General features: G+C 45.4%; 1 protein-coding gene across 5 annotated transcripts in view; it reads right to left on the bottom strand.

The window, feature by feature from the left end:
- The window catches only part of MEGF6 (multiple EGF like domains 6), a 218193-nt gene that overhangs the window by 20749 nt on the left and 170559 nt on the right, over positions 1-26885 (bottom strand). For all 5 annotated transcript variants that reach the window (XM_081201364.1, XM_081201363.1, XM_081201366.1 and 2 more), the window contains 13 exons: positions 26248-26376; positions 20883-21011; positions 20603-20737; positions 19887-20021; positions 16613-16738; positions 15536-15667; positions 12997-13125; positions 12780-12911; positions 10468-10596; positions 8917-9045; positions 8687-8815; positions 6838-6966; positions 3918-4046 (listed from right to left, as the gene is read on the bottom strand). In XM_081201364.1, coding sequence (XP_081057490.1) covers positions 3918-4046; positions 6838-6966; positions 8687-8815; positions 8917-9045; positions 10468-10596; positions 12780-12911; positions 12997-13125; positions 15536-15667; positions 16613-16738; positions 19887-20021; positions 20603-20737; positions 20883-21011; positions 26248-26376 — 1692 coding nt within the window. The remainder of the gene's footprint in view (positions 1-3917; positions 4047-6837; positions 6967-8686; positions 8816-8916; positions 9046-10467; positions 10597-12779; positions 12912-12996; positions 13126-15535; positions 15668-16612; positions 16739-19886; positions 20022-20602; positions 20738-20882; positions 21012-26247; positions 26377-26885) is intronic.

Below are 26885 nucleotides of genomic sequence, written 5' to 3'. Positions count from 1 at the left end.
CAGGAGCGGGAACCCTGGGCACTCCAACATTGGCTGCTCAGCTACCATCAGCCCCAGCCAGCATAGTCAATGGTCCAAGGTGAAGGGAGAGCTATGGGTTCCCATCTCTCACAATAGGGGTAGCCAATGTGGTGAGCTCCAGATGCTGCAGGACTCCCACTTCCATCTTCCTTGACCATTGGGCATGCTGGTTGGGGCTGATGGGAGCCACCGGCCAACACTATCCTCAGGGCACCACTTGGGCTACCCCTGGCTTACAGCATCCTTGAAGAGCAACGTTGGCTGGCATGGAAGCCGAAACAGGAGCCACACTTGCTACGCTGCAACTTTTCGTCGCGGCAGCTGCTGCTGTGATTGTGCAACTCCTAACTTCAAATTTCAGTTTCCAATTTCTCCCTGCCTGCGCCCCTCAAGAGCTCTGTGTGTGTGTGTGTGTTTATGTGTGTGCGTGTTTTTAAAAAAGAACCCTCTTCTTTAAAGTTCTGCGTTAAACTTCCGACGACAGATAAAACAGCAAATTCCAACTACTGGAGCCGATCTTGCCAAATACCCTGGATCATGGTGATATTGCCCTGGCATCCGAGCGCTGCTGGCTCAAGCCAGAAATAACACTTCCAATCTTATTTGGCACTGTTTGGGGAGAGCTTTTCACACCCGGATAAGAAGGGGGGGGGGGAGTGTTTTGATTTCTGATTTCTGCAGCTTCTTCACTTTCTGCCCAAGTCAGCGCCCCCCTCTGGCTGCCAAGATTCCCAGCGGAATTCTTTTGCAGAGAACATTCTGCTCCAAAGCTCCCAAATAGGGGAAAGAGAAGTATCTCATGTCAGCCGCATGGGCTTGCTGGCCATAAGTAAGTGATAGTCTCCAGTTCAGCGGGTTGGACTAGATGGCCCTTGGGGACCCTTCCAACTCAACAATTCTAAGGTTTTATAACCCCCTTTCCCGCTTGAGCTCCCAAAAAGGAAGCATGTCCCCCCTCCCCCCGGAACAAATGACAAATTGAACTGAATGGCAAAACCTTTTTTCAACAACTACCGGACTTTTAGAAGACATCTGAAGGCAGCCCTGTTTAGGGAAGCTTTTAATGTTTGATGCATTACTGTATTTTAATATTTTGTTGAAAGCTGCCCAGAGTGGCTGGAGAAGCCCAGCCAGGTGGGTGGGGTATAAATAATAAATTATTATTATTATTATTATTATTATTATTATTATTATTATTATTATTATTATTATTATTATTATTATTATTTCAGGCCATAGGCCATGTTCCTTTCTGGGCAACCTATGAGGGACCACATGCTAGCCATGGGCGGGACCAATGGCAAAAGTGGGTGGAGCAACGGATGTAAATTTTACTTTTGTAAAGCAGGCAGGTTTCTACACACATTCACAGCCCCATCTCTTTCTCCCCTTCCAGACAAGCAAAGAGGCATTACAGTGGTACCTCGGGTTACAGACTCTTCTGGTTACAGATGCTTCAGGTTACAGACTCCGCTAACCCAGAAATAGTACCTCGGGTTAAGAACTTTGCTTCAGGATGAGAACAGAAATAACGCGGTGGCAGCGGGAGGCCCCATTAGCTAAAGTGGTGCTTCAGGTTAAGAACAGTTTCAGGTCAAGAACAGACCTCCAGAACGAATTAAGTACTTAACCCGAGGTACCACTGTATAAGAGTTCAAGGACCCATTCCAGCCAGGCAGAAACATTCAGAGAACATGCAAAGCTGGGCCAGTGAGGAATGTGCCTGGGGAGAGTCTCAAGGGCCAGGCAGAGAGATCCAGAGGGCCACAGTTGGACCTCAGACCTGAATTGCCCCACCCCTTAGTGTCATGCTTTGGAAATTATATGAACGAAAGGAAGACAAGAGGGGGTGAAGGAATCAAAATATATTCTGGTATTCACCATTTCAAGCAGCAAACATTTGCCAGGCGAAAGGACAGTTTCCTTGCCCTGGGCACAGAGTGGCTTGGAAGCCGTCCTAACGTCTCCATCACGGAACTGAAACGCAGCAAAATCAACACTGGGGCACTGGCTCAGGAGCTTGGCTGCGCTCCCGGTGCTTGCCAGTTCCCGAGCAGGGCAGCCGGTAACCCGAGGCGGGCGGCTCGCCTTACAACACACGTGAGGTTGCCCCGAGGGCACGCCAACTCCACTCAAACCTCCTGAGCTGGCTCTCGCCTCAGACAGAAGGCGAAAATGGCCACGGTCCAAGGCAAACACAGAAAGGGTAAAATGCAAGGTAGGCCGGCTAGGGAACGGCGCCGAGCTGGCCGTTTGGAATGGCACCTTCCACAGCCTTGTTCCCGGTTGCTTTCGCAGCGGCCGGGGGAGGCGGGTGCGTAATTGAAACCAGATTCGGGCAATGCCAGTTGCAATTTGCACCAGGAAATTCCAAATGGATGTGAAGAGGAACCCCAGTCTGCGTTCAGAAAAAGCCTTTCAAGCATTTTACATGAATATATATATTTTTAAAAAATCACAGTCTACATTTGAAATTTGATTGTTTTGATCAGTGTAGTAAATTGTTTTATCTTGTTATTGTTGTTGTTGTTTAGTTGTTTAGTCGTGTCCAACTCTTCGTGACCCCATGGACCAGAGCACGCCAGGCACTCCTGTCTTCCACTGCCTCCCGCAGTTTGGTCAGACTCATGCTGGTAGCTTCGAGAACACTGCCCAACCATCTCATCCTCTGTCGTCCCCTTCTCCTTGTGCCCTCCATCTTTCCCAACATCAGGGTCTTTTCCAGGGAGTCTTCACTTCTCATAAGGTGGCCAAAGTATTGGAGCTTCAGCTTCAGGATCTGTCCTTCCGGTGAGCACTCAGGGCTGATTTCCTTAAGAATGGATAGGTTTGATCTTCTTGCAGTCCATGGGACTCTCAAGGGTCTCCTCCAGCACCATAATTCAAAAGCATCAATTCTTCGGCGATCAGCCTTCTTGATGGTCTAACTCTCACTTCCATACATCACTACTGGGAAAACCATAGCTTTAACTATACGGACCTTTGTTGGCAAGGTGATGTCTCTCCTTTTTAAGATGCTGTCTAGGTTTGTCATTGCTTTTCTCCCAAGAAGCAGGCGTCTTTTAATTTCGTGACTGCTGTCACGAATTATTTTATACCTGCTTTTAAAATAGGCATGGTGCAAAGTAGTGACACAACAAACCTAGCAATATGTAATAAACCGAGTTTAAAATCCACATTGCACCCTTTGAAATGAGCAGTAAAGCAACCTTCGATAAATAAGTGGACTGAAACAACACTTTTATTGATTTGAGGCCTTTTAACATCATTTGATTATTGCTTTTCATTAATTCAACCTCTGCAGAATGATGGCAAAATAACCTTTTTTTAAAAAAAAACCGGGGCTGGTGTGCTGTGGTGAATATGCCGATTAAATTGTTTCATGGAATTGCAGAACATCTGATGGTCATTTAGCCCAACCCAATCACAGCTGAAGTATCCATGACAGATGGCCATCCAACCTCTGCTTAACAACCTCCAAGGAAGTAGAGGTCAGCACCTTCTGAGGGAGCCCATTCCACTATTGAACAGATCTTAGCGTCGGAAAGTTCTTCCTAATGTTTGCTTGGAATCTTGTTTCTTCTAATTTGAATCGGTTGGTTCAGGTCCTCCCGATACTGGAGCAGCAGCAGAAAACAAGCTCTATCTTGGCTGTCCTATCCTCTCTGTCTCTTTGCCTTGCTAAAGGCAACACCCCCATCTTCCTCTTCCATTCCTCATAAGGTTTGGTTCCCAGACCCTTGTGTCGTCCTGCTTGCCCTCCTCTGCCCACATTCATGCATACAGGGCTGCCTCCATAACTATTTTTGGTGAAGTGGTTTAACAGCAAATAAGCAATTGTAAGGATGTTCATAAGTTTTAATATAAAACCCCCCCCACAAAATATTCTTACTTACGGATTTGGCACTTCTCTCCTGTCCAGCCACTGCGGCAAAGGCAGCGCCCAGCCTGCCGGTCACACAAGCCCTCGTTCAGGCAATCGCAGCTCTCCTGGCAATTGACCCCATATTTTCCTTGGGTGCACTCTAAGGGAAAGAGACCTTTTCAGATAAGCCTTCCACAGACTACCCGTCAAAACGCAGATGTGCAGGGTGGGAACGTGAGTTGAATGCCTCCCCCCTCCAATGCAAAACACGTGATAAATATCCATGTCAGTAGAAAAGCAGCATATCAAGGTTATGTAGCTCAACCTCCCTTAGAGATCTATTTTCTATATGCAAGGAGGCTTACTGTAGCTACATTCTCTGGTCAGACTAGGGATGGCTGAAGAGTTTGCATCACATCGCTTCTGATTCTGTGCACCCATAAATCCACAGGGAACCAGGCAGAGGGCCTTCTCGGTAGTGGCACCCTCCCTGTGGAACGCCCTCCCACCAGATGTCAAAGAGAACAACAACTACCAGACTTTTAGAAGACATCTGAAGGCAGCCCTGTTTAGGGAAGCTTTTAATGTTTGATGTATCATTGTATTTTAATATTCTTTTGGAAGCCGCCCAGAGTGGCTGGGGAAACCCAGCCAGATGGGCGGGGTATAAATAATAAATAATTATTATTATTATTATTATTATTATTATTATTATTATTATTATTATTATTATTATTATTATTATTATTATTATCCACCCCGTGAGGGAATGCAGCTGCCATGCTGGAAAAGGTTCCCCATCCCCGGCTTAAATTATTGCCCCAGAGAGTTCTCCAGATGGGGTGCCAATGGATGGGAGCGTCAGGTTATAGGGGTGTGTGTGGCTAACAACAGGTGCCTCCATCCTTAAAGCATCTGTTCTGGTTGCCCATCTACTACCAAGCCAGATTCAAGGTTCTTGCGTTAATCTGCAAAGCTCTGAGCAACTTAGGTCCAGGGTACCTTATCCCCAAGGGACCCATGTGGCACTGTGGGTTAAACCACAGAGCCTAGGACTTGCCAATCAGAAGGTTGGCAGTTCGAATCCCTGCAACGGGGTGAGCTCCTGTTGCTCGGTCCCTGCTCCTGCCAACCTAGCAGTTCGAAAGCACGTCAAAGTGCAAGTAGATAAATAGGTACCGCTCCGGCGGGACGGTAGACGGCGTTTCCGTGCACTGCTCTGGTTCACCAGAAGCAGCTTAGTCATGCTGGCCACATGACCTGGAAGCTGTACGCCGGCTCCCTCGGCCAATAAAGCAAGATGAGCGCCACAACCCCATGACTGGACCCAATGGTCAGGGGTCCCTTTACCATATCCCCAATCACTGGGATCTCCTTCAGGAGCTTTCCCCTAAACTCTACCCTTAAAAAATCTAAAGAATTAATTTCCTTCCTGTCCATAGCAGCTAGACTTTGCCCACCAAGGGAAGGAAACCTGTAGTATACCAATAGAGGCTTGGGTTAATAAGATCTGGAGCAGCCTTTCTCAACCTTGGGTCCCAGGTGTTTTTGGCCTACGTGATCCCTAGCTCACAGGACCAGTGGTCAGGGATGATGGGAGTGGTAGGCCAAGGTTGAGAAAGGCTGATTCTGGAGCATTGCACAGACCATCGGCAACTAATCAAGGCCATCTCCAAAAAAGGTATCTTTCACACGATCTGGTCTCCCTTTTTCTCTCTTATTGAAGAAGAACAGGAGGTTTTAATGCCATCATCATCCCAGAGGTGTCTGTGGAGGGGATATATTGATTGAAAATGTCTAGCCAATCAGATCGATAGTTGGGTTTCCAAACAATAATAAAAAAGGAGCGTTCCTCAAATTTGGGAGGCTCGTTTGACAACAGCAGGAAGAAATTGAGCCTTTAGTATCATGAGCGGGGCCTTGTGGCATACTCTGCCAGCTAAAGTTCAGAAGGCACCTTCTGTTTCAAATTATAGATGCCCAATTGTTATTTTTCCTTTTCCTTCAGGCTGGTTCCAATTTTAATCTCTTTATATGGGAGGAGCAAGAGGATGGCTGGTGAACAACTCCTTCAAACTGCTCCTCTGATAAGCTTTTAACTTATTCTATTTTTATTTTATTACTTTTTTGGCCAGTTGATTTGTATTGCTTTTCCAAAAAATTTTTACAGATCAAAATCAAATTAATTCTAATTTAATACAAATCTAAAAGTTGACTTCCCACCCCGCTTCCATTATGTTTTTTCTTCCCTCCCTTACCCAGTGTAACGTACATTTCATAATTCTGTTTCAATACTTGAAATATTTTAGTGTTTTATCACTTTATCACTTCTTCATTTCCACTTGGCTGTACATATTTCAATCCCCGCATAGAATTTTATTCAACTACAACATATTCCCAAAATGTCAAGCAGGGTTACTCTTAACTTTGCCAGCCCACAAAAAAAACATTGGTTATATATCAATATTCCACAAATGCAACTTATGCCTCCTGCTATTTTACGTATGAAAAAGTCCGACTGGTAAATAAGAAATCCCCTTCAGCCACAACATTCCATTCCTGCTCCTTTATTTTATTACTATAACATTTTAACACATTCATGGTATCTAAGCAACATAGTAAGCATTCCCATAGTACTTTTTTATTGTGTGGTTTTACGTATAATTGTTTTAAGTAGTTTTGTTACTTTCAGTCGTACCTTGGTTTTCGAACAGCTTGGTTCTCAAACGTTTTGGCTCCCAAGTACCGCAAACCCGGAAGTGACTGTTCCGGTTTGCAAACTATTTTTGGAAGCTGAACGGGGCTTCCGCAGTTTTGGTTTCTGGGTGTTTCGGAAGTCAAACGGACTTCCGGAACTGATTCTGTTCGACTTCAAAGGTATGACTGTATTTATGAATAACGAGAGAGAATTTTATTATTATTATTATTATTGCAAAAAAGAAACAGATTACCCTGTTCGCAGGCCAGTCCTGTCCAGCCTACAGGACACACGCAGCTTCCAGTGACTGGATCACACGTCCCGCCATTTTGACAAAGACACTGCTGCTGGCAGCTTGCTCCAAAGGAGCCATCGGGACACACTGAGGGCAGGGGAGGAAAAAAGGGAACAGCAACCAGATCAGAACACAGGTGAAATAAATTTCCAGTGGGAACAAAAAGGGACACAGTATCTCAATTGTTTAAGCCACAGGCTTGGCGCCAATAGGCAACGAATTTGCACACCAATAGCTCCTACGAAGCCCACGATAGGTAAAGGCCCCTTTGGAAATCCGCAAGGCACAAGAAGCTGCTTGCTTTCCATGTTCAGTTCCTGCTTGCACTTGTTCAGCCTCTCCAACATTGAACACACACACACACACCCTTAAGCATGGACGCGTTTCATTGGATGCCAGGATTGGACCCGCACAGCCACTCACCCTTTCATTCTGAACAGGGGAGAGGTGCGAATAACATTTTTCTATGAGCACGGCAGGTCTCTCTCCCCCCCCCCCAAAATGGATTGCGAGGTGGGAAATGCCCACATCATTTTCAGGTCCTGCCTCTTCGCCCCAGCACATACAGAATTTTATTTGTATGCTGCCTTTACACAGTTCAGACCTTGCTCTAGGCGACTTGCAACATGAAAGCAATACATAACTACAGCATAACAAATGTGTTATTTATTTATTGCTTTTGACTACATTTCGAAAAACACAAACAAACTGAACAGTTTATGCATTGACAAGGTCTAAAAATAATGATACAAAAAAAAAGCAGCAACAGTAACACACAGACACACACGATGAAACACTTCAGATAACAGCCCAGCTGAAGAGTCTCCGTTCAGCAGCCTCAGCTTTTGTAGCTGGAGTCAGTCCGGGGCCCACCCTCCCAGACCAGGTGGAAAAAAGGCCTGCAAGGCAGGGAGCAGGTCTTCCTTCCAGGACTCACAGCCAAAATAGTCTGCAAGTGATGCTAATGTCACAAAATACTTCAGTTGGGTTTAATCTTTCCAAAAGTGCCTTTCCCTTTCGTGGATCAATACTTATAGTTTGAACTCCCCCCCTTTTTTGTATTATCTTCTGTAAACTTCAGGATCTCTCTCTCTCTCACACACACACATTCCTAATCTACTTTGTTAGAAACTGTAGTGCCAAGAATTCCTAAACTGGCCAGTCTCCGTTAGGTAGTTTAGGAATGTGTTTATGCACGTGTGTGTGTTCCCTAAAACTCCACTACAGATGGAATTTTTGCTGGTCATCGCTTAGAACCAACCCACTAGGCAGGAGAGAAGTGAAATAGAGAAAAGCTTCCTGCATGCTAAGAAGAGCAGAAAACTAAAGAAAAGGAGAAGTCAAGCTCTGCAGCCAACAAGAAACCGGAAGACAGCTAATTAAATAAATGGGATTTAAAATGTTAAGAAAAGTGAATAAGATGGACTATAATTGGAAACTGTTTTAGTTTAATAATGATATTGGAAAGCTGTTACTTTTGACTACAAGGAAACTCAGAAGGGAGGGACTTGAGGAAGTCAGCTAAGATGCTTAAAAGGTTGGATTTGTGAAGAATTAAGTTTGTTGTTATTGTTTAGCTGTTTATTGTTCTTTTTCCCCCATTTTTGTGCACCACTATGCTTTGTGGTTTTTGTTATCATTGTGGAAAATCTAATAAAAATTATTTAAAAAAGAAAAGAAACCGGAAGACAGCAGCACTCACCTGACTTGTGATTCGAGAACACTGCCTCCAACAGAGGAAGCCGACCACAAGTATCATGGAAAGTAGCTATAGAAAGCCTCCTTACTTATTATTAGTGAGTAATACCTTGCTGGCAGGTGTCTCCCATCCATCCAGGTGCGCAGAGGCACCGACCAGTCATGTGGTCACAGGTGGCCCCATTGGAGCAGCTGCATTCCTGGCTACAGTTCTCCCCATAGCGGTGAGCCTGGCAAGCTGTAGCGGAAGGGAAACAGACAATGAGGGCTGCCACTTTCACGCATGTCCATGGTCAGCTGGCGAGGCTGAGAGACTGGCACCCAGCACGGGGCACCTACTTTGATTGCAGGTGGGACCAATCCAACCAGCGGGGCAGGTGCAGCGTCCGGTCACGTGATCACAGCGGGCTCCGTTCAGGCACCGGCAAGCCTTGTGACACTCCGTCCCATAAAAGCCATCAGGGCAAGCTGGGGAAAGAAAGACCCACGTGATAAGCCAATTCGTATGAGATGGTGGTAGAGCAAAGCCACCTTTCTTTAGTTAATCTAGATTTTCAAGACAGCCTACAAAAGAGAACCATAAAACAAATATAAAACAGATGAAAAGGCTCAGAGACAAAAGCAGCTATTGCAGCAACAGTAAAGATACAAAAAAGCCCTTAACGGCCTTGGTCCAGTATACCTGAAGGAGCGTCTCCACCCCCCATCGTTCTGTCCGGAAACTGAGGTCCAGCGCCGAGGGCCTTCTGGTGGTTCCCTCGCTATGAGAAGCCAAGTTACAGGGAACCAGGCGGAGGGCCTTCTCGGTAGTGGCACCCCCCTGTGGAACGCCTTCCCACCAGATGTCAAAGAGAAAAATAACTACCAAACTTTTAGAAGACATCTGGCAGCCCTGTTTAAAGGTAAAGGGACCCCTGACCTTTAGGTCCAGTCATGGCCGACTCTGGGGTTGCGGCGCTCATCTTGCTTTATTGGCCGAGGGAGCTGGCGTACAGCTTCTGGGTCATGTGTCCAGCATGACTAAGCCGCTTCTGGTGAGCCAGAGCAGCACACGGAAATGCCTTTTACCTTCCCTCTGGAGCAGTACCTATTTATCTACTTGCACTTTGATGTGCTTTCGAACTGCTAGGTTGGCAGGAGCAGGGACCGAACAATGGGAGCTGACCCTGTCATGGGGATTCGAACCGCCGACCTTCAGATCAGCAAGTCCTAGGCTCTGTGGTTTAACCCACAGCACCACCCGCGTCCCTTAGCCCTGTTTAGGGAAGCTTTTAATGTTTAATAGGTTATTGTATTTTAGTGTTCTGCTGGAAGCCGCCCAGAGTGGCTGGGGAAACCCAGCCAGATGGGTGGGGTATAAATAAATTGTTGTTGTTGTTATAAAAAGCAGTTAAAATCCTGGGCAATCTTCTTCTTTTTTGAAAATGTCTAAAATAGGTCTCTCTGGGCAACTCAGTCATGTGGTGACTTATAAACAACAACAACAGTAGCAGTAATAAAGAAAGCCTACAGAGTGGCAGGGATATTTAGAGAAGGACTTCTGATGCCAGGCTTAACAAACAGGTACATTCCTTTCTTAAAAAAGAAAAGGGAAAAAGCTAATATTATCAATGAATGTATCCCCTCCTAGACCAGGTGACCATGAACAGTCTGCTGTTGTTTGGCAAATGGAGAGGCAGAGAAATGAGTGAGCTGGAGTTTATATGGACATCCCCTCCAGGGACAATACTTTCCTGCTGAAAACATTTCTGGGAGAACTACTGGCACAGCCCTCGTTTGACAGTGACTGGCAGCTGTCAGATCGAAAGGTCCCTCTGTGAATAGGGGTGGGGAGGATATTATTAGTAGTAGCAGTATGTGTAACAAAAGTCCTGGATTTGGGTTACTTACGGCGTTCACAGAAGGTCCCTCTCCAGCCCGGGGTGCAGGTGCAGGCCCCACTGACGTGGTCGCAGCCAGCCCCATTGTCACACTGGCACCTGTGGCGGCAGCTTGGACCAAACCAGCCTTCGGGGCACTCTTGGGAAAAACAGAACACATCAAAACAATGGGGAGGGGGGAGAGGGAGAGAGAGGGGTTCTTAAGAGGATGCAGAGCTGGTGTGTAAAACCAGATGCTGCTAAAAGGACCACCTTCTTTCAGGAAAGCGCTGCCTCCCACCCAGATGTTCAGGAGGGGAAAGGAGTTTGGTGGGGCCACAATCTTGGAAATTTGATTCCCCTGCTTTGGGAGATGAGGACTCCAAAGCAGAAGGGCGTGCAGGCCCAGCCCCAGAACCACTTTCAATGGCCAAGTCTCTGGCGGCAGTGCTGCTGCCCTTGGATGACTCTATTGCACTGGCCACAGGGAGGCTGATGGAATGGGCTGTCACCCTTTAACTAAAAAATGGCACCTTCCAGCAGGGTGGGGTTAGTTGGGTGTGGCTGCTATATAAGGCTCAGTCTCGGTTTGATAGCTGCTGAGGCAACATCAGAGGTCTGCTCTCCCCAAGCACAGTCCGAACGCCTCCTTGAACCAGCCCTTGCCTTGCCTGAAATCCATGCTCTCCTCACAAGCTGCTCCAGTCATGTTCATTCTTAAAAGTTTTGTTTTTCACTCAGAAATGTCAACATTTCCCTTCTTTTTAAGGGAAATTCCCTGATTCCGAATAGGATTCCTCGCAAGAAAAGGGAAAAGTTGACAGCTGTGCTCAGTACTAGCTTATTTGTTTTACGTATTCCTCAACTTCTTTTGGTTTTATATTGCTTGCAGTAGAAGACTCAGGTGGTCTTTCTGCTGCCTGTAATGTTGGTGTTTTCCCCATTCATGTGGCATGAAATGTTCAGGCTTCTTACTACTTCAAAGCATCAGATCTGCCTGGTTTCAGACAGGTAATGTTCACTGCTTTAGATGCAGTTAAAGGAGGCACACATCCTATAAACTACCCATTGCTTTCCATTACAGAACTACCAGCTCTTCTCCTGCTTATTACTTCCATGTTTTCTGCCCCAATTGGCATGAACTTCTCAGACTTTCTACTACTCCTTCAAACAGACAGACTGGCCAAATCTATAATAGAGCAAAGGGTCTCTATCTTATAGGCCTTAAAAAATAATAATCAGAAATACAACCTAATTTCTCTCCTTCTCCTCTCTGTGATCTTCCTGTGACTAGTACAGACTGCTCCAGGTTATATTAATATTTCGTCCCAATACCAAAAATATAAGAAACAAATAAAATAAATGAGAAAATAATTGTGTTTTTTAATGAAACATTCCTTTGAATGAGTGGGAAAACTCACATTTTGAATTTTCCATTCAGTTTGGAAATAGAAATTGTTAGTAATGGCAATAAATGATTTAAATTTTTTAAAATCCAATTTAGAACCGCCTAGTGTTCAAGTCATCTGGCTGGGATTCTCTGATACAGGTGGGCTTCAGGAGCACAGAAAAGCTCAAGATACACACGTAGATCTACCCACACGTAGTTGTTATCTCTGAGAAACGTAGAAAATAACAGGATATATTTGTATGAATTCTTCAAACTTACACGACCCCTTAAAAATCAGCTGATGAAGGTGAATACATCAAAACAGGGCCCTGTCCTGGTTTCTGATCCATAACTTACTTCTGACTTCTGCTTAATGATTGAAACAAAGACCTTCACGGCGAATCTGACTATGAACTAACATGAACTTACTGGTTTGTGATTCATAATTGGATATACGTATCCGTATGAGTTTGAGTTTGTAATCTCTGTTTGAGTTTGTAATCTCTATTTAAGTTTGTAATTCTTGTCAGAATACATACTTTTGAATGGATTAGTTTTTGTTACTATTGACTATTGATTTGCGAGTAGGGACCACCCCCACTATTGAAACTTTTATTGGCCTGAGTTCTTGGTGTGCTCTTTTCTCTTGGTACATTTAATAACAAGAACTCCAACTTACTTAACGTGGGTTTCAGGAGCTCAGCACATTTCTTCAAGAAACTGGACATTCTCCATAGTGGTGCCCTCATCCTAGAATTACCTCACAAGATTCAATCACCTCCCAGTCAGTTGGTCTCTCTCTCTCTCTCTCTCTCTCTCTCTGTGTGTGTGTGTGTGTGTGTGTGTGTCTCACACTCACATATAATCAATCCACTGGCTGGACATTAACAACACCTTTGCACATGCACAAAGAGTGAGCAGGAGGCTTGAAAACACTGGAAGGCGGCACTCACTCTGATCGCAACGAGTCCCAGTGTAGCCGGCTTCACAGAGACACTGTCCTGTCATAGCATTGCAGCTCCCATCACTGTTGCTGCAGTTGCAAGTGTTGGTGCAATCGGGACCCCAGCGGCCCACATTGCAGGCTGAAGAGGAGGAAGGGGAAGCCTCATTATTATCATGACTTCGACACCAGGTTGCATTTAAGTCCTACTCAGAGTAGACCTATACCTCTTCGGCAATTGTGGCCCGTCCATCCGGGCAGGCAGCTACACCTCCCCGTCTCAGGGTGGCAGTATCCTTCGTTCCCACAGTTGCAGCGCATCTGGCAATCTTGCCCAAACCATCCAGGTGGACATACTACAAAAGGAGGGGGGGGGGGGGAATCCAATAAACAGTTATTGCTTGTAGCCAGAGTCCATTGCAAACACAGTCAAATGCCTATTTGCACAGATTTTTTTTTAGTGCATTTTCCAATATCCAATTTATACATCCTGTTTTTTCATCACGCGGTATTTACAGACTCCCCAACCCAGCATTCCAAGACAGTCTAGATATACCTTGTTTTGCTACGTATCAGATACTTTATCCACCCATCCCCCCCTTCACCGCTTTGTTATAATTCACCATTGCTCATAAAGTTACCGCAACTTGAAAATTGATTTTTGTATCATATCATTTTAAATCCTCCCCAAAGCTTTCCTGCTTGGACCTTATCCGTTTGTCATCCCGATTCCTTAATTTTGGCTGTCAAATTGGCTAATTCTGCAAATTCTATCAGCTTAGGCAGTCATTGTTCTTTTGTTGGGATTCCTCGATCTTTCCATTTTTTTTTAGCACAGACAAGGACGGGCATTATGGTTGGGCAGTGCAATAAAACATTTTAAACTAAATCCTCCATACAGCCATTTCCACAAACACACAACTGAAGGTAACTGATGCTCCAGATCGGTACATCAGATCACCTCTGGGGATGGATGGGAGGAGGAGGAGCGATGCAAAAGCAGTAGGGCCCATAAGAATTTGGGGTGTGTGTGCCATTGAGACTGGCAGAGTCGAGGGAGCCCAGCAGGCACTGTGCTCTCGCGCAACACCCATTCATTTCACTGGCGCTTACTTGGAAGAATCCACACTGGATGTTGCTTCCGCTGACCACACGTGTCAAATTAAACTTTATTATTATTATTATTATTATTATTATTATTATTATTATTATTTATTCAACTTATACACTGCCCCATACCCGGAGGTCTAAGGGCAGTTCGCAACAAGACCACAACATATAAAATAAAACCAAAAGCAATAACCCAATAACACCCCCCCCCAAAGGTCACATTCTAAAAGGGTGTTGGATGTCAATAAGATCCATCGAAGGCCTGGTTAAAAAGGAATGTTTTTACCTGGCGCCTAAAGGTGTACAGTGGTACTTCGGGTTACATATGCTTCAGGCTACATACGCTTCAGGTTACAGACTCCGCTAACCCAGAAATAGTGCTTCAGGTTAAGAATCATAGAATCATAGAGTTGGAAGAGACCACAAGGGCCATTGAGTCCAACCCCCTGCCAAGCAGGAAACACCATCAGAGCACTCCTGACATATGATTGTCAAGCCACTGCTTAAAGACCTCCAAAGAAGGAGACTCCACCACACTCCTTGGCAGCAAATTCCACTGTCGAACAGTTCTTACTGTCAGGAAGTTCTTCCTAATGTTTACCGTAGGTGGAATCTTCTTTCTTGTAGTTTGGATCCATTGCTCTGTGTCCGCTTCTCTGGAGCAGCAGAAAACAACCTTTCTCCCTCCTCTATGTGACATCCTTTTATATATTTGAACATGGCTATCATATCACCCCTTAACCTCCTCTTCTCCAGGCTAAACATGCCCAGCTCCCTTAGCCGTTCCTCATAAGGCATCGTTTCCAGGCCTTTGACCATTTTGGTTGCCCTCCTCTGGACACGTTCCAGTTTGTCAGTGTCCTTCTTGAACTGTGGTGCCCAGAACTGGACACAGTACTCCAGGTGAGGTCTGACCAGAGCAGAATACAGTGGCACTATTACTTCCCTTGATCTAGAACTTTGCTTCAGGATGAGAACAGAAATCGGGCTCTGGTGGCGCGGCAGCAGCAGGAGGCTCCAGTAGCTAAAGTGGTGCTTCAGGTTAAGAACAGTTTCAGGTTAAGTACGGACCTCTGGAACGAATTACCGTAAGTACTTAACCCGAGATACCACTGTATAATGAAGGTGCCAAGCAAACTTCCCTGGGGAGAGCATTCCACAGATGGGGAGCCAGTGCAGAGAAGGCCCCGTTCTCGTGTTGCCACCCTCCAGACCTCTCAAGGAGGCACACAAAGGAGGGCCTCAGAAGATGATCTCAAGGACTGGGTAAGTTCATATGGGAAGAGGCAGTCCTTGCAGTACTGCAGTCATGAGCTGCTATGAACTTCCACTTCTATCTTCACTGCAGGTATTTAAACATAGGTTGGATGGCCATTTGTCATTAATGTTTTAATTGAGATTATGGCATTGCAGGGGGTTGGACTGGATAACCCTTGGGGGTCCCTTCCAGCTCTACAGTTCTATGATTCTATATCTATACTTATTAGCGGCATCTCTTGGGGTTCCAGGCCAAAAGTCTCTCCCAGCCCTACCTGGAGCTTCCGGGGATTAACTTTGGGACCTTCTGCATGCGGAGCAGGTGCTCTACCCCTGAGCTGCAGTCCTTGGGTGTCCTTGCCATCGCTTCTATCCCTGCTAAAAACAAGAGCTGCTTACCATCTTGACAATGGCTGCCTGTATATCCAGGAAGGCACAAGCAAGCGCCAGTGGCAGGATCACAGCGGGCACCGTTCTTGCACTCTGGGCAGAGCTCCTGGCAGCCTCTACCCCAGTGGCCTTCAGGGCAATCTGTATCAAGAGAGAGAGAAAGAATGAATGTTGAAGACCTGGATTGGCAATGGACTCTAGGTTCTCCTCTAGGCAGCACTAAGCTCGCCTGCACCCACAGCAGCTTCCCCACGAGGCAGTCCTTAGCACCTGTGGCACATGCGGGACACCAGAGCCTTTTGGGTGGGTCTTTCCTAACCAAGCAGCAGGCAGGAGGAAGTAGCTACACAATCACACATTGTCAGGGTTTCACCGAAGGAAGAATCGAGTGGCTGGAGTGATGTGGTTGTTGCAAGCACATGGTTGAGTGATGGTGCATGTGAGGGTGTGCAAGGGCATTTGTGAGCTCCTTGGAGGAAAGCGTGGGAAGCAAATGCATTGAATGAATGAGTTAATTGTGCCCATTAACTTCAATGGGTTTACTCTGAATAGGAGTAGCCCTGAATGCCAACTATAATGTTGAATGTGTCCATCCACCAACAGCATAACAAGGGCAGGGAAAAACCAAAGGGTTGTGTCCAGCTTAGGCCTACTCAGAGTAGACCCACCAAAGTTAATGGGCATGATTAACTTATTCTTTTCTTGTGTTTACATCTCATCTTTTTCTCCAAGGAGCTCGCTGCAGCATACGTGGTTCTCCTCCTCCTCATTTAATCCCCACAACAACCTTGTGAGGTAAGTTAGGCTGAGAGGCAAGATGAGCTTCATGGCCCTAGTCTCTCCCAGGTCCTAGTTTGACACACTAAACATTACGCCATGCTGGCTCCATAAAACTCAGTTGCATTAACCTCTGCCCATAACTAAGCTGAATTAGTTAAATTATAATGCCATAGGGCACTGCATGAAATCAACCGGCACGACCTTTCCCTACATCTTCAAGCTGCGAGAAATTCTAGCTCTTCCTTCCTGCGACGCAGGGAATGTTCAAGTGTTCAGAGGTGGAGACATGGGACTTCCCTTACTCACCATGGCTGCAATCCACACCAGTCTTCCCAGCCACACAGTGGCACTGCCCAGTGAAGCGGCTACATTGTGAACCACCGCAGGAACAGGTTTGTAAACAGTTCATGCCAAACTTGCCTTCTGGGCATTCTGGAAAGCAAAGGACATGAAGCGATTAAGACAACGCAGGTGTCCCTAGGGATGGGATTTTTTTTCTGAAACTCTCGATGCCAAGATTATCTGCCCAGATTTGTTTTCCATCCAGTTCTCATCTTTGCCTTCGTTGTCCACAACAACGTTTAATCTGATCGGTTAGAGTGGCCATGTGGCATTTGCCGGTTATGTTGTGGACACCCAGAAGCAAAAGGACATGGGGTCACCATGGTCAATCTGACTAAACACAAATGTGGTTGTTTGAGGACAGTGGCAGCCAAAAAAGAAGAAGCAAAATGCCCCCCTTCCAGCAAAAGGGACTTTTTAGTGGTGGCTCCTCATACATGGAACTGCTTCTTTGCAGAGGCACATCCGGCCCATATCTTAATAATTTTAGGTGGCTATTTAAGATACCGTATTTTTTGCTCTATAAGACTCACTTTTTCCCTCCTAAAAAGTAAGGGGAAATGTGTGTGCGTCTTATGGAGCGAATGCAGGCTGCGCAGCTATCCTAGAAGCCAGAACAGCAAGAGGGATTGCTGCTTTCACTGCGCAGCAATCCTTCTTGCTGTTCTGGCTTCTGAGATTCAGAATATTTTTTTCCTTGTTTTCCTCCTCCAAAAACTAGGTGCGCCTTGTGGTCTGGTGCATCTTATAGAGCGAAAAATACAGTACATCTTCTTCAGCAGGCATTTGGACGAAGAGAGACCTGATTGTTCCTGCTATTAGCAACTATTCTTTAGTTTATTTATTTATTTCCCTAGATACATCTACCACTTTATTGTAATAAAAACTCAACACCAACATGCAAAAATTATGAGACTCAACCCTCTGCAATGCTTAAAAGCCTCCAAGGAAACTGAAAACTAGATTAAGACACATGTCAATAGTGCACATGTCACAATCATAAAAAGTAACCTAAAACAAATAGCACATGTCAGCATAAATGAATAAATTGGGTTGTATCCAGTACTATTCCTCCTCGGAGCAGACCCAGTGAAATTAATCACAGAATTATAGACAGATCCAATTGCCCGGCAACACAGGAATCACAGACTAACTTAGGCCCATTAATATCAATTAATGGTTAATTGATATTAATTAACCAGGCCAGATTCAATTAAGTTATTGTGCTAGCACAACGGGACTCCTCTCCTTCCCAAATCTGCCTTGGAGGGTCATCCACTGCAGAACAGTGCATGGGAGAGGAAGACGAGAGTGGACACTGTTCTGTCAGGCAAGCAGAAAGGTTTATGCAGACAGAACTATTGCCTTATGCCAAATCCCATCCAGCGGATCCCCCCTTGAGTAGGCCTTGGTTGGATGCAGCACAAAACAATTTAAATAACCAATGAATAAATAAAATGATCTAAATTACAGGAGGAGCATGGTGGATGTGCAAAGGCGAGGCGCTTATTTGCATTGGGGCAGGTCTTGCACAGATGCAAGCCCTGAGCTGCAAACACACAATCAAAAAAGCTCATTGGGGGCAGGAATTGGTGGACACACACACACACACACACACACACAGAGAGAGAGAGAGAGAGAGAGAGAGAGAGAGAGAGAGAGATTGATTTAAGGATCTAAAGCAACAACCGCATCAATTTTGTGCATTCTTTCCTCTAAGCTAATAGGTGACAGATGTTCCTCTTCCCTTTTAATAGCTTCCAGATTTTGTATCGAAGTCCAGAGCTCAATATTGCCATTAAAAAAAGTTACGTTCTTTCCTGTCCCTCCTTCCTCGGGGGCCTGAAATTTCCACCAAGGTGCTTGTGTTGCTTTCAAGCCACTCGGGTCCATCATTATATACCACTGCCTACCCCCCACCCCAATCAGCCCAAATTGCTGCAACATAGCGCTTGTGATCCAGGCAGATCTTAGCAAGGATTCCTGCTTTCTCTGTGACTGAAAAGTGAGATTCTTCCTGGAGGACTAAGACATATTCTCTGCAAAAGAAAACCTCAAAGCTTTGATCAGGCATACGCTAAGATCCAAAAGGAGAAGGAAATGAAACGAATGCTCAGATATCGGTGTTGCCCAATTAAAAGAACACACACTACTTATTTATTTATTCCATAAAATGCAAATACTTTAAATAAATCAGCTTGATGAATCATAGATTTGTACAGTTGCAAGGGATCCTCAAGGGTCATCCTGTCTAATCCCCTGAAATGCAGGAATCACAGCGCTCTCTTTTTATTTAAACTCTAGAAAGGTAGATGAGCCCTCTCAGAGTCTATAACTAGAGACACACCCTGAAGAAAAAGAAGTCTAGTAAAGGAGTAGGGAGGTTTTTCATGCCAGTGGACAGAGGAATGAATGCAAATTTTGTCCGTGTACAACAGGCTGATTTCCAAGCACACTCACACAGCCCATGCTACGCTCTTTCCAGGGAAGTAAAAGACATTTTAAAAAGGTAGAATGTAAAGGATCCCTAGACGGTTAAGTCCAGTCAAAGGCGACTATGGGGTTCATCTCGCTTTCAGGCTGAGGGAGCCAGCGTTTGTCCACAGACAGCTTTCTGGGTCATGTGGCCAGCATGACTAAAACCGCTTCTGGCGCAACAGGACACCATGACGGAAACCGGAGCGCACGGAAACGCTGTTTACCTTCCCACCATAGTGGTACCTATTTATCTACTTGCAGTGGTGTGCTTTTGAACTGCTAGGTTGGTAGGAGCTGGGACAGAGCAACGGGAGCTCACCCCTCATGGGGATTTGAACCGCTGACCTTTTGATCTGCAAGCCCAAGAGGCTCAGTGGTTTAGTCCACAGCGCCACCCACTCCTAAAAGGCATTATTGGATGGTCATTAAACATTCCAGCCAGGCAGAAACACACTCAAGGCAGTGCTGTGGAGGGGTGTGACCTAAGAAGAAGGGGTGTGGCCTGGGGAGAATGCCAGAGGCCAATGAGAAAGTTATGGAGGGCTGCATCTGGGCTTCAGGTTCCCCACCTGTGCAACAAAGCTGTCGCCTGCCTACAGGCAACGATGGCACCTGAGAAACACAAGAGGAGAGGTCTCTCATGCTTGAATCCTGCTTGCTGCTCCACCACAGGCCACTGTGAGAACTGGGTGCTGGATGAGATGGGCCATTGGTCTGATCCAGTGGGCTCTTCCTATGTACACCCCAAAGCAGATCTTACCCTGGCTGCAGTTCTCCCCATGGTAGCCCGCTGCACACTGCTTCTGACACTCTCCGCTGACATGGTCACAGGGCGAACCAGAGGGGCAATCACACTTGCTTCTGCACCTGGCGCCGTAATAGCCTGGATCACATTCTGAGAAGGGCGATAGCAACATCAAGCATTTAATGCAAGGCTGGACAGGGAGGAGAGAGGGGGCAGTTGACAGGTGGGCAACAACAGCCTTGGCATGCAAAAAGTTCCTGGGGTTTAATCCACAAGATGCCCCACTAAAATTGTCCTCCCCAACCTTGGATCCTGTTGAGGCTGGGGCTGATGGCAGCTGGAGGGACCCCCCAGGTTAGGGGGGCTGCACTGAAAGAAAAATACAGATCCAATGCCGGTCAGAATAGACAGTCAGTATCCTTCATCCCTGGGCCCCTAGATGTGGATGGACTACAATGCCCATCATCCATGACCATTGGCTAAGCTGCCATGGATAATGGGTGTTGTAGTACAGTGGAAGGGTCATAGCAGAGTGGTGTAGAGCCTGCAAATGGTCTCCACAAGTTGAGCTGGGACGGATGCCTTGTCTGAAACCCAGGAGAGCGGCTGCCAGTCAGTGTGGACAACACTGAGCTAGGTGCCCCAATATTCTGACTTTGCAGAAGGCAGCTTCCTAAGTGTCCCCTACAAGAACCTGAGTGCCTGACACCCACTGCACAAAAGCAACTCACTTTTCTGGCATCTGTCACCGGAGTAGCCAGGTTTGCACACGCAAGTACCGTCCTTTTTGTCGCACTCCAGGCTGTTTGCTTGTGTGCATCGGCATTCTTCGGAGCAGCCTGTGCCATAAGCCCACTTTGGACAAGCTAACATGGAATGGGAGTGGGGGGCAGGGGGGAGAGAATCAAGGGGGGAAAAGTAAATGGACTTGGGGAGGGGAAATACACTTATTGGGGGGACCCCAAGAGCCCTCTCAATGTCCCCAGGTGAACAAGTTGCCCAGCTGATTACCTAAATGGCAATATCGCCCATAAAGGCCTGGGTCGCACAGGCAGGCCCCGTAGATTCGGTGGCAGCGCCCTCTGTTGGCACAGTTGCATTTCTTCCTGCAATGCTTCCCAAAAAATCCTTTGGGGCAGCCTGGAACCAAACAAACAAATGAAGATGGTCAAAGCAGAATGATAGGCTGATGTAGGCTACCCTCTTTCTCAAACTCGGGTCCCTAGCTGTGGTTGAACTACAATTCCCATCATTCCTGGCCAGTGCTCAGTGATGATGGGATATGTAGTTCAAGAACATCTGGGGACCCAAGGCTAAGAAAGGCTGGGCTAAATCATTGATGCTTTAGTGTCCCAGTCACTAAAGACAGCTCAAACCAAGTCCTTTCCATTTGCTGCTGATGTCAGAGGACCCTCTGGGACATCAGACCGATTTTTAATTTTGTTTACACCTTCTTGCTTAGTCTTATCTTATTACCCTCAATGCCAAAAATGGCTACACATCTTTCTTGCGTGGAGTGAGAGAAATTAATGCAGTATCAGGTGCCTCTTGGACTCATTCCTGCTCTTCTTGAGTTGCCTTTCCTAGTAAATTGCTTCCATATGTTACTAACTATTGCTGTGAGGTCATGTTTATGGATTTCATTTTTGTTTCTTAGCTTTGGACAAAACATCCGTCTCCCCCCCCTTAAATAACCTCCAGGGTGGGGAAAAGTACAGTATGCGGCATTGTGTGACAAAAGTGGGGGATCGGGATCAAAGAGACCTGGGTGACAATTGCTACTCAGTCATGAAAATGCCTTTGGTGGCCTTAGGAACACTGTAGTCCCCATGGCTCTCAATCTCTGTTCTCTCCATTGAAAGCAGCATTCGTATTTTATCTCACAATCATGCATAGGTGTCATTCCCATACATTCCACAAGGAAGTGTTTTTGTACATCCTTGAACATCCATGCACACCTATCTAGGAGCCCTGATGAATGGTCACAGCTGCTTAAGGACGTGTGTTTGTTGACGCTATGTGTTTGCTGCAGAAAATTCAAGGTACCCATAGAGTGAAAATGAGGGACCATCAGAGACAAAGGGCCTGGAAATGCGAGTTACAATGTGAAACTGTTTGTTGTTGTTGTTGTTTAGTCGTTTAGTCGTGTCCGACTCTTTGTGACCCCATAGACCAGAGCACGCCAGGCACTCCTGTCTTCCACTGCCTCCCGCAGTTTGGTCAAACTCATGCTGGTAGCTTCGAGAACACTGTCCAATCATCTCATCCTCTGTCGTCCCCTTCTCCTTGTGCCCTCAGTCTTTCCCAACATCAGGGTCTTTTCCAGGGAGTCTTCTCTTCTCATGAGGTGGCCAAAGTATTGGAGCCTCAGCTTCAGGATCTGTCCTTCCAGTGAGCACTCAGGGCTGATCTCCTTAAGAATGGATAGGTTTGACCATAGCTTTTATTATACGGACCTTTGTTGGCAAGGTGATGTCTCTGCTTTTTAAGATGCTGTCTAGGTTTGTCATTGCTTTTCTCCCAAGAAGCAGGCGTCTTTTAATTTTGTGACTGCTGTCACCATCTGCAGTGCTCATGTAGTTGATGGTAATCACTATATCATCCTGATAATGGATGCCCCAAAATATTATAGTGCATTCTCACCTCTTAACAGGATGGACAGAACATTTGATCAACCTCCTGATGACCCTTAACCAATCATGGCTGCAGTGGGAAATGTAAGATCACGAGGGAGAGAGGATGGGAAAAGTTGGTTTTGACAATTTAGGGAAGTCGCTAAGGGGCTTAGGAGTTTGTCTAGTACAATAAACCTGGTAAATTCATCAGGTAGAGGAAAAGGTCCTAGAAAAAAGCTAGAGTTGTTTTACTGGCATTGTAAGGCAGATAGTTATTCTACAGAGCAACAGAAGTAGTTTGTGCAATAGACTCATCAGTAAAGTTTTCATTTAAACCTGTAACAGCATTTACGACTGATTAATATTGTGCTTTTATCATCAAATTTGCGGATGATACAACAGTGGTGGGGCTCATCAGTGAGAACGATGAGACTGCTTATAGGAAAGAAGTACAGGGGTTAATTCAATGGTGTAAAGAAAATAATCTCATGCTTAACACCAAAAAAACCAAAGAACTCATAATTGACTTTAGGAGAAAGAAAAGTGTATTTTTACCATTGCACATAAATGGCGAGGAAGTGGAGAGGGTTGGTAGTTTTAAATACCTGGGCATTTATATCTCGGAGGACCTCTCATGGACTGCAAATATTAATATGGTTGTGAGGAAGGTGCAGGGGAGGTTGTATTTCCTGAGAATGCTCAGGGGACTGAATCTATCCCAGCACCTACTTCTGTCCTATTATCATAGTACCATTGAGAGTGTCTTAACCTATAGTATATTATCGTGGTATGGGAGCAGCTCTGAAACGGATAAAAAAGCTTTACAGAGAACAATTAAAATTGCCCAGAATGTTACTGGGCTCCGACTACCAACCCTGGATGAGATCTTCACGTCTCGCATTTTGAAGAAGTCACATAATATCCTAAGAGATCCCACCCACCCTGCTCACAACTTCTTTGAACTATTGCCTTCGGGCAGAAGATATAGGACAATGAAAACACGAACCACACGCCTTCTGAAGAGTTTCTATCCAAGAGCTCTGACTGCACTAAATAATGATCTCAGGGCCAGTTGCAAGGTTTAGCAAGCAGAGAGTAGGAAGGAATGAGATAGGTTTTAGGTTATGTTTTAGGTTTTAGGTTATGTTATGCCTTAATAGGTTATGTTATATTCTGGATTTTATGTTTTTATAGATTATGTTTGAATAGGATGAGAGTGTCGGAGATACGTGCAAATGTATATGTGAACCCGGTCTTTGGGTGGGTGTTTGATTTTCGTTGTTGTGTATACTGTGTATATACGGACAATGACAATAAATTTATCTAATCTAATCTAATCTAATATTGTGCTTTTACTAATGAAACCATTAAGCATCATTTCTCATTAAGTGTATGATTAAATAAAGTCCAGTTTTGTTTCCAATCAGCTTAAATTGATATCCAGAACTGGGAATAAGTTGCCTTAGGAACCCTAACATTAAGAGTCCTTGTTGCCAATCAATAGTCACTTAGAGAGAACCCTGAATTCTTATCTGATTTATACAGGATGGGCCCAAGTCTATATCTCCCTAGTTTCAGTCACGTTGCCTCACCTCCCATATTCACTTAGGGAGTTTGTCGCACCCTGTTTTGAATTTTTATTTATCAAAAAAACATGGCTATAGCATTCTGCTGTTTACAAGATTTATAGATTGCTTTTTAGTTTTATAAATTTCCAAAGCAACTATGAGCACATCAAAGCATCTGCCACATTCAGGGAATGGGAATGAAATTTGATTTGGATTTTTAATGTTGGAAGTTCAGGTGCAACTCAGTTTGCTGAAAGGGGTTTAGACCAATAGAGTAGCAGACCTCCAGATTCCTAGAATATTTCTGTACCTTTAACTCTATGCTGACTTCTCTCTGTATCCTTCATGTTTAGACTGATAAGTCTTGGGTTGCATCCTGTTTACAACTTCCTCCTCCTCCTTACACACTTTTTCTGGACCTCAAGGCAAGAGGTAATCTTGGATCTATCGTTTGAGAACAAAGGTGCAAGCATGGCTGATTTGTTTCTCTAACTAGGTAGTTAGCTAGGGCCATACAAAGAATGCACTTTCTTTAATAGACATTAGCATTCTTATTTTATACCAAGTCTCAGCCTGAATACTTTGCAGTCCCAGCGAGGAAGAACTCTATATGCTAACTCCTAGTCCAGATTTTCTGAAACGAGATGCACAGCGTAACTGAACTAGCCTTCAAAAGTTCAGACTTTTCTGAATTTTGCAATTCAGTTCCCCAAACAAAACATGGATGCAAAATGTGCCTATGACGGAAAGTGTGCTTGAAGCTGCATACGCGAATGAAAATAAATATGCATTACATTAGGGAATGACAAAAATGCAGCTGGAGGCCTGCCGAAGTCCTTCCTTTTCAACAAGCCTTTTGAAACAAAGGCCTTTATCCCAGTCTGTACCCGGACCTGATTTGAAATTGTTCTCTCCTTGTGAAAACTGTTTTTAATTGTTTGTTTTAATTGTTCTTATAAATGAAGTTGTGTAATATTTTCATTACTGGCATGAAATCATTTTCAGATGTTTTACGGGAGGCGATACATAAGTGGAACCAGAGGGGGTGCATTGCATTGAATTTTATAAAAATGTTCACGAAGACTTTAAAAATGTATATCAGAAACTCATGCAGAAATGTGGAGAGATCAACTTAAGACCAGGAAAAAAATGAGAAACAGAGGGAAATAGCAATTGGCAGATATATCCATCGCAATTCGTACAGTTCCAAGCCTTTCCTGCTAGAGGAGGCTGAGGCCAGATTCACATCATGCACTGAAAGAACTTTGATAACTCTTTAAACAGTCAGAGCTTCCCCCAAAATTCATGGGGATGTAGTTTGTTAAGGGTGCTGAGAGTTGTTAGGAGACCCCCTATTTTCCTCCTAGAGCTACGGTTCCCAGAGCGATTTAACCATCAATCCATTTTCACAGGAAACTCTGGAAATTGTAGCTCTGTGAGGACCTGTAACAACTCTCAGAAGCCTTCACAAATCATACCAACAGATAGATTACCAAAACCAGATCTTTTAAAAACTCTCAGCACCTTTATCCAATTACAGCCCCCATAATTCGGGGTGTGTGTGACTGTTTAAAGGGGTATCCCAGCACTTGGGAGGGTTATTGTTTTTATTTTTATTGTGTATTTTGTGGTTCTATATCTTGATTTCATTTTGTGAACTGCTCTGAGACCTCCGGGTATAGGGAGGTATATAAATTCAATAAATGACAATAATAGTAGTACCTCGGAAGTCGAACAGAATCTGTTCTGGAAGTCCGTTTGACTTCCAAAATATTCAGAAACCAAGGTGCGGATTCTGATTGGCTGCAGGAAGCTCCTGCAGCCAATCAGAACCTGCAGAAGCCGTGTTGAACATTTGGGTTCCAAATACCGTGGTGCCTCTAGATACGAACGGGATCCGTTCCGTTTGCATCTAGAAGCAAATGTTAACTAGCGACGGCACATCTGCACATGCACGCATTGCTTTTCGCCGCTTCTGCACATGCGCGTGACGTCATTTTGAGCGTCTGCACATGCGCAAGTGGTGAAACCCGGAAGTAACGCACTCCGTTACTTCCGGGTTGCCGCAGAGCGCAACTCGAACGTGCTCAAACCAAAGCGCATTCAACCCGAGGTATGACCGTAACATTTGCAAACCCGAACACTCACTTTCCAACTCATAGCAGGAGAGCAGAAAAGAGGTCTGAGCCTTACCGTCTTCACACAGTTCCCCACTGACTCCAGGTGGGCAGCGGCAGGCTCCCGTCACTGGGTTGCAGGTGCCTCCATTTTGGCAGAGGCAGGTGGAGCTGCAGTTCCTTCCAAAGGTACCTTCTGGGCAGGCTGTGAGATGGAGACAGGCAGAGAGGGCCCATGAGATGCTAGAAACAGATGGGCCAGGCCAGTGGAAACAGTGGAGGACCTCAAAACCTTTAAATCTCTATGCGGCCTAGGACCCACGTACCTACGGGACTGCCTCTCCTGGTATGTCCCACGGAGGACCTTAAGGTCCACAAATGACAACATTTTGGAGGTCCCAAGTCACAAGGTGGTTAGGTTGGTCTCAACTAGGACCAGGGCCTTTTCAGTACTGGCTCCAACTTGGTGGAACGCTCTGTCACAAGAGACTAGGGCCCTGTGGGACTTGACATCTTTCCGCAGGGCCTGCAAGATGGAGCTGTTCCACCTGGCCTTTGGTTTGGACTCAGTCTGACCCTTCTGTTTCCCTCCCCTTATGGTTTTGACTTTTAAAATGAGGCTGCATTTTAACCTGCATTTTAATTTTTTTTCTTTTTCTTTTTCCCCCTTATTATGTTTTTACTGAAATTTTATTGGTGTTAGCAGCCCTGAGC

Source organism: Podarcis bocagei, assembly GCF_964188305.1.
Source record: "Podarcis bocagei genome assembly, chromosome: 7".
Classification (NCBI taxonomy): Eukaryota; Metazoa; Chordata; class Lepidosauria; order Squamata; family Lacertidae; genus Podarcis; species Podarcis bocagei.
The sequence above is the reverse complement of the archived record's forward strand: the minus strand, read 5'-3'. Positions and strand labels throughout refer to the sequence as shown.